Here is an 8,928-nt window from a genome sequence, read left to right as displayed (position 1 = left end):
AGTTCAATGCTCCATATCATTCCCATGGAATAATGGTTTGCGGTATGTACGGGATACCTGTTGGCCGATCGTGAGAAACGCGAAGGTATCGATGGTACCATTCCCATATTAGTAAAGTGGTTCATTGAATTATGGAAAAGTTTCATACAGAGTTTATTTTTTAGATTTTCTTCACTGTTATTACTTGGTATATAAATGACTTGAACAAAAAAACATTTCTAATTTATAAAAAGGCTTATCAATTCATAATATTATTTGTTAGGATTAATCCGTTGACTTTAGTATGTTCTAAAGCAATTGAAGATGTTGGAAAAGTTTTTATAAGGTGGTTTGTCTATTGAATTATCGATTTTTCGGCGTGTATACAGACCCCCCAAACTTTCCATAATTAGTAATAGACTGCACCCCACATCTTGCAAATTGTAACTAAACTTCCAAGAATATACAACTTGGACTCCTCTACTATACAGGGTGTCCCACGACGAGTTAAAACTAACTGTATATATGGCAAAATTCTTATAGTAAAATCATGAAAATTTCTACTTTTGGGTTTTTGGATACGATCTTTTCAACTAAAATATTGGCCGACTGTGACTTTGTTATTCTAAATAGAATACTCTGTATGTTAATACATTTTTGAAACCTACGTAAAATTTAGATCACACTTGCTGTACAGGAGATTCCGGATTACGTTATTTTTTAGTTCATTTGTAATGGCAAATAAAACACTAAACTTTCTTCTTATTCACCTTTACTACATCATTAAACCATAAACCAATAAGTAGTGGACTGTATTTACTGTTTAACTAAATTGTACATTGAAACTAAAACATTTATACACTCTTGCTAATTGAGATCAACCAAAATACGTAAAATATAAATAATATTATAAGATAGTAGCGAACTAATAATCACACGCACACTACCAAGGCCAAAAAGCAAGTGTTACATTTCTTTTTCTATTTATCTTTTGGCCCAGCGTTAACCGACTAGACAAGCAAAAAAAAGGTCTAAGAATAAAAACCACAATACGGCTTGTTGCCACGGTAACAAAATTCAGTATATACGGCGAACAGATTCATAACACGAAAGAAATATACATATATACGAGGTGCGTTCACAACACTTGCATCTCAAAAAATTTACAGAAAATATTTAATACCTGTATAACGTTAAGGTTAAGGTATAGTATGAATACGTATACATGAATGTGCCTTATTTTTTACCCCTCAATGCATTAAAACAGAAAAAACCAGATATTTCTATTTAAATATATATAACTTAACTTTTAATTTACTGGAACCGTGTTTTTAAAAACTAACTTTATTTCTAACATAAATTCTACCAACAACTTCAATTACAAGACTGATATTTTTTATTACAAACGTGAATTAAATAATCTTTTGGTAAACACAAACTAAGCAATTTTACAACAAAATAAGTTCTTAATCAGCACAATATACTGTCCACCTAAGGGCAATGGCGTAGGTGACATATATATACACACCCTGTATAAAAAAATTTTCAACATAGTTTGAAATACGTATGACCTTGCTAAAAGCAATCAAATAGAAACCAATTTCATATCTGTAAGGGTGTGTTCGTAAAAAAATAATTTATAAGGGTCTGAAACGGTAAAATTTTTTACAAAAAAAATATTAACTCAAAAAGTATGCATTTTTCGAAAAAAGTTTTTAGACAAAAGTATACTAAAATTTTACGTAGATTTTAAAAATGTATTAATATACAAGGTGCTCTATTTAAAATAACAAAGTTACAGTCGGCTACCGGTAGAACCGGAAGTCGGCCGTCTTTGAAAATATTTCAGTTACAAAGATCGTATCCGAAAACCCAAACGTAGAAATTTTGACATATACAGAAAGTTTTAACTCGTCGTGGGACACTTTTCGAAACAGGACTTTTGACCAGTCCAAACCTTGTTCTGTACAATTTATGGTCATAAAAAACAAACAAAGGACCGGAAATTTGTATTAGCTAAATAATATTTATGAAAATTTCAGAAAATATTTAGATTGTTCGGTAATAACAATTATATTTACAGGAAAGGATTAGAGGAACCTGTAAATTTAAATTAATTCAATGTATATATGTAGAAGCCTGCGCGGGTCGTGTTTACAAAATTCACGCACGAATCTGACTTTGAGGAAGAAGACGGAGAGGCCAGTCCTGCAGGAGAAGACAGTGAAGACATCCTGACGAGCACGGAATTCCTCTTGGAAGAAATGCTCGATAGTGATGATGAAATCAATTAGATTGCAATTTTCTTATATTCGATTTTTAATAGTATCTCTATTTTTGATAAATGTTTAAATAAAGTTCTCACAAGAATAGCGTTTTTAAGGATTATCCCTGCCCCACACTTTAATTTAGAGTACTTACAACAATCAAGACTTTAAAAGAGGATTTCAGGCATTTTAGAGTTTTTTGTTAGGTTAGAAAAAATCATATTTGAGCTTCTTCGAAGGTAATCTCCTGTTCGGCATTTTTTTTTTCAGAAATTTACTTCTAGATTTCGAGACTTTTTTGAGTTATCCGCAAAAAAAGTACTGTTGAAAAAATTCAGTAACACGAAAATCGCTTTTTGTTAGAGTAATTTTGATATTAGGAAAAAATCACAGGGAACGTTTTTTGTAGGAAATTTGTTGATATACATTTTTGATCGTTTCACTTTTTCCAAAATTCGGCATTGATTCAGAGTTATTTGCTAAATTCGAAATTTTCAAAATTTAAATAAAAATATATCACTTAGCGACAAAATTTTATTGTTAACTTTTACTGTATATATAGAGCACCCCCTTAGAACTACCTAAATCCAAAAAATTAGCGACATAACTGATTTTCGTGGGTTTTAAATAAAAACAATATGTAAATTTATAAAATCATAATTATTTATTTCAAATATCTTTACATAATAATAAATTTTCAACAACATGAAGTTGCTACGTAGGTAACTATTTACAAAAGTTTTCTAGAACAAAAATGTACACAAGTTAAAAGTTGAGTTGACAACTGTTCAAAATCGTCGAAACTTGCATTTTAAACAATTGCTTGATCAACGTAAAAAAATGTTTCACGGGAGGAAATATTTTATACACAATTATACACTAAAAAAAAAATCACAGAATAAAAAACTCACGAAACAATTAAAGTATAATGAAGAAAAAGTTGTTTGGAGGTTTTTTCTAAAAAAAAAAACCTTCATTAAAGCCAACCCTAAATGAATCTGTGACTAACATCATTACGCACGTTTACTAAAATTTCTTAAAATGTCTTAAATCGAAATAAAAAGCAGTTTTTAATTGTTATAAACCCGCCTATTCTTTTTTATATATACAAAACAATAAAAATAAAATCTACTTAACAAATTGCAACGTAACAGGTACATTATTTTGCACTGACGCACCCAGGATAATGAAACGGATTTTCCTAACCTAATACATAATATTAATTCGCTTTTTTCATACAAAAAAAAAAATGGAGAGAAAACTGTGCTCAATAATTTAATAAATAAAATGAAGTTAATCAATAAACACTCGTCGGTTTGTTCGAAAATATGCGACACAATTTGAAAATTTTAGTTTCTGGGTGCGTCACTGTCGCCATCTGCATTTCGAAACATTCTCCTTTCTCACAAATTGTCCACAATCAATCACCCATCCTTATAAAATATATAAATTATGATGATATCAGTCGTTTCCCTAGATTTTCACCAAAAAGAAACTTTTAATATCGAGGATGATTTTCTTCTCGTTTGCTCCAGGGAATATTGGAATGAGATGAATATGATCACGATGAAGATCATTGGATTAGCACGATACCTGCCTTTCGGTTGGCGTCAATGGTTCAGTACTCTGCAACAATAAAAACAATATATTAATATTTTCATTCAAATAAACGAATACTCGTTAAATGTTCATCACTAGCTTCCTTCAAGTGCTTAAGAAACCGAAATTCCTCTTTCACAATTTTGTGAAAGAGGAGCTGGAAAGCGAGCTGAAGATATCGAAAATAGTTTTTATAATTATTAATGTTTATAAAAGGCTTTATTAGGTCCTTTATTTTGTGTATTTAAACATAGTAATACGCCTTTATGGATAGGTGGATTTTGGTATAGTGAAAGCTTAAAATTTTTTTACAAATATATTTAGTCGATTTGTTTAAATGTTTAAATATATTCTCTCGATGCCACTGACCAACATAAAATCCTAATTAGATTGTTTATGAATGATTTATGTTTATTTTCTGCCAGATGTTTTGCAAAGTTTAATTGGTTTGTTAATATTTGAAAAACAATGTCTGTTGGCACAAAATTATCGACAAACATTTCGATAGATCGTTCCAGATACCTGAATATATTTATAACAGAAATAACAAAGACATCATGTAAATCACGTGACATTCCCAAAGAAGAAACTGAGTAGGTATTATTTTAACAAAGATAAATCTAAGTAATTTTAGAACACAATTTTTTTAACCCGACTAAAAACTTTGCACATCTGTTCTCTTTTTCAACAACAGATATTTCTTTCAGTAATCTCGTATATATATATATATATATATATATATATATATATATATAATAACGGTATTCATTGGAAATCGTAACAAGCTTGCACGTGTTAATAGTAGTCGCCCCCTCACAACGTCTTTTAAAAACTTTCTTAATTCTTAAATATATACACATTCAAAGCGAACGTAATTTGATTAAATATATTTATGGAGGTACATATATACAATGTACAGCTGTTTGAGATGTCGCCTATAGGGGCAGTTATTCTATTCTTGTATGAACATTTAATTAATTATAACCCCTAAACATGTGTGCTATAGATCCAGACGGATGACCTTTTCAATTTAACCAGGGACATTTGTCTGATAGTCCAGTCATTTAGTTAAAAAAAAAAAACAAATGTTAGGTGATTTACTGTCTGCCGAAAACCATCAAATCTTAATTTAAACGTTACAAGGCTTTCACAATAAAAAACATTTTTATTGGCGTTGACATATATATTTGGAAAGCTCAAACTTCCTTTTATTTTCTAACATAATCGCCGTCTAATTCAATTCATTTTTGTATACGATGTACCATTCTTTGTGTCGTACCGCGAAGATGGTTTCAAGCGGTGTGTCAAAATGTCTGTCTTGATTCTTTAACCGACCAGAACGTTATTAGAAATGGACGTCTGTATATATCCGACTTTGAATTCTCTGCATCATTTGCCCTCATATTGCACATTTTTTCCACGAATCACGGAACTTAATTCGACTTGTCGTGAAAACTTCATATTTTTCGGCTATCAAGACAAGAATGAACGTAGTGGACAGTTCCCGGGGATGGCAACCAAGTTATACGTCATACCCGCTAAATACAACATAACAGCGTTCTTAGTATCTGCAGTTTCTTGGAAACCTTTTTTTATAGTCAACCCTCGTACTTATTAAACTTGAATATACAACTTATAATTCAATATTTTGATTCTGCCAACACGTATTTTGGTTAATTATTATAAGATTGCCGATAAATCAAACGTGCTAAAAAGTTACTACAATCTTCTCAGATATGTTCAAGCAGAGAGAGATCGGGAGATTATGGTGGCTAGAGTAAACAATTAAAGTTATGTGTGTGTTTTTTATGATGTTGCCAGGACTGGACGAACGAAAAGCATATTTTAGCCCTACACCATTTATTAAAAATGTTGTTATGGGGATGATGGAGTATCAAAAGTAGCAAAAGATCCGAATGGATGTGAACTAGCTGAAATTCAATAACATTGCAATATCAAGTGGAAGGTATTAAATTAAATAGACGAAACACGATATTCGAAAGAAGTATTATGAGAAAACAATATGATAAGCATACAAAGCAGGATAAGAATGTAAAAAATCTGTTCACACGTATGCAATGGAAAAAAGAAGAATGCGGGAGTTATCTTCAACGATATTACAGATCAGAATTATCAAGAAACCATAAGGAAACAAATAGGCAAACCAATTAAACAATTAGCATCTTAAGAAGAGCTCGTGAAGAGGTTTAAAAAGAAGAAAGTTGTGATGAGCAGTTTACAAACATTAATTTGATAAACAAGATTGAATTAGGAACACGTGGAGAATGACGAAAAATTGAGAATAACATACAATTTTTTTTATAAATATAAGTATCAATCGACCGGCCTATGTCGTAGCCGTTTAATACAAACAGTTGGCAAAGTGATAAGAAAGTCTCTTTATAGGGAGAATTTCTCTTCAATACTGCCATTATTTCTCTTGATCAATGAAGCGAGTGTTCGAGAAGAAAAATATAAAAAGCCGAACGTACACACGTGTTCATTTAGTACACACATCTGCATTTAACGGTTGTCCCCACATCCCAGGTGTCCTCTCGCTCCCGGATGCCAGGTCACCGATAATTCTTTTTTTTTTTTTTTTTTTTTTTTTTCGAAAAATATATGACGTATGCTTAATAAGTATGTATCTATATTGTATTTTGGAAACAATGAACCCCGTTTTATATGAAAATGGAAGTAACACCTGCTTACAATGGCGAAACCGTTGTGGGAAATATTTACATGCAACTGGGGCATCTGATACAGCTGAATTTTAATTCGAAAAGTGTGAAACAATTCATGACCCCGTTGTAGAACTAAATTGTCGGACAAAATCCAAGGTGGACGTAGATATATATGTATATACACATGTACGGAGCTGATTTTGTAACCTTGTTCAAAACGAGAATTATTATTATTATTATTAATGTTCATTTCGTTGAAACCAACTTTGTTTTAAGGCCACGTCGGCGGCGATGACGAGGCAGACAAGGTCATTAATGGTAATCACCCTGCAAACAGGACATTTCAACCTCATTTCTGATTTGCATACAATATTTTTGTTATTTCCATATGGTGAGTTTATGTTGTCGATTTTAAAATGATAGTGTCTATTTATCATAAACAAATTTAACCATATCGTTATTTGAAATCTAATATTTTCGTTTTATGCCCATGAATCATGGATTTAAGAAATTTTTTCTAACATTAAGGAATATTATTTTCGCTTTTTTTATTACATAATCAAAATTATACAAAAATATGAAATTATATTATCATACAATACACAGTCTTCTGTTCTAAAAACTTTTCTATTGATTTGTAATTATATTTATTAATATTTTTGTATGAAATAAATTATTTATTGTAAAACAAAAAATTGTATATCCAAATAGTTTTTTAAAGCAAAAACAGGAATGTTTAAAATTTTATATGAACTCGTGTTAAAATTAATTTTGAATTTTTTGTATTTTACAATAAATTTGTGTCGAGTGAATGTTAGTTATTTTGGTAATACGACAAGAACAAAAATTTCAAATTCTTTATAGTAAAAAAAAGTACTTACAGATATATTTTGGAGTACTGGTGCTTCGCAGGGTGTGAGTATGGTATTGGGACTTGGTCTGACTCCTAATGGTTGCCTGGGACTAACTGCTCCTTGCGATTTTTTCTGACTAAGAGCTGAGGCGGCATCGAAAGCGTTAACCGCAGGGTGTGTTTCCAAAGCACTTTGTAAATCACAAATATAGTCAATAACGTATTGGATAACTTCCAATTTGGATAGTTTTTTATTTTTAGGCATAAACGGAACTAAATCCTTTAATTTGGATAGATACATTTGTATCTCTTCGTTTTCTATATCTTTCCGTTTGGCGATTTTTCCGCTGATGGCGGAAATTCCGGTTTCGGTACACAGAGCACTGACTACGGCTTTCATATTTGATTAGTGATAGACTTGTCACTGTTAACTAACTTCAAACACGAACTGTGGATGATGCACTGAGCAAACTAACTCACGAACAAGAGCTAAACGAAGTTTGAGGCATTCTTAGAGAGGCGCTGTCGTTTTATACGTGCGGTGGGGATATTCGAACCAATTGTATAACCGGATTAGAAGTTGAGGGAGTGGCTAGCCAATGTAGATGCTCTTGGGTTAACAGGTAACGTGAAGGCGCCTGTTTTAACGCGGCGCAATTCTTCCTAACAATAAATGAGGCGCCGTCTTGTGCATTTCCTTCAAATACCGTAATGCATAATTAAATTTCAAGTGTTTCAATGATTTCGTTAATTTACGCCATTAAAAAATAAATTTTCCAATCGTTAATTTTCCATTTTTAATAAATTAATAGAGAAACGTCGATATATGGATAGTTTTAGGATTTCCTTCAATACTAAAAATGAAAAATCACGTACCATAGTTTATTCTGATGGATGAAAGAGTAATAAAACGAAGCATTCGTAATCAATAGGCAAAAATATAATCAATATACCGGGTGTACATTTATATTTACATTCAATTAACCTACTTACAATTTTCATGTGGCTGAAGGTAAAAAAGTTTCATTTACCCACATAAATTTGGATTTCTAGACAACGTTACGTTCAAAAATAGTCATTTTAATATAAAAACTCGGTATAAATCAGTATAATTCCAAATCCTAATCGGAATCAAGTTACTCATTTTTTCTTATTCTTTAATCATTTTTTCTTGGAACTATTTCCTTTATCTGTGTCCAGTTCAATCGGGTCTAGATCCCAATTATAGGTTTATGTTTTTCGAATTTTTCTTTTTGAAAGGAATACAAATAATACCGGGATGTAAGAAGTTAATATTCTTTAGCTAATTTTGTAAATCTTCTTCATTGTTTCCAAAGGTTTCGATTGATAATTTGTGTTATCAATTACTATTAGACGGTTCTGAAAAAGAAAATCCATCATTTGTTCCAACCAATATTCAAAAGCATCAGCAATCGTGTCCTCATCTTAGTCAAGGGAACCAGTGGATTCAAAAGTCAATAAACAATTTCTTAACAAAACCGTTTGAATTAATGATATAATGATATATACTGTTATCACTTACAGT

The 8,928-nt window shown here is 31.1% G+C and overlaps 1 protein-coding gene across 1 annotated transcript; it reads right to left on the bottom strand.

The window, feature by feature from the left end:
- Positions 1 to 2,887: 2,887 nt before the first annotated feature.
- LOC130891622 (protein extra-macrochaetae) lies at positions 2,888 to 7,893 on the bottom strand. Its single transcript, XM_057796464.1, has 2 exons — positions 7,411 to 7,893; positions 2,888 to 3,872 (listed from the first exon to the last, which is right to left on the bottom strand). Exons 1-2 carry the CDS (start codon positions 7,780 to 7,782, stop codon positions 3,828 to 3,830), a joined length of 417 nt encoding a protein of 138 aa, XP_057652447.1. The 5' UTR covers positions 7,783 to 7,893; the 3' UTR covers positions 2,888 to 3,827.
- Positions 7,894 to 8,928: the final 1,035 nt, after the last annotated feature.

Source organism: Diorhabda carinulata, chromosome 3 (genome assembly GCF_026250575.1).
Source record: "Diorhabda carinulata isolate Delta chromosome 3, icDioCari1.1, whole genome shotgun sequence".
Taxonomy (NCBI): domain Eukaryota; kingdom Metazoa; phylum Arthropoda; class Insecta; order Coleoptera; family Chrysomelidae; genus Diorhabda; species Diorhabda carinulata.
Note: the sequence above shows the minus strand (reverse complement) of the source record. Positions and strands in the feature narration are given on the sequence as shown.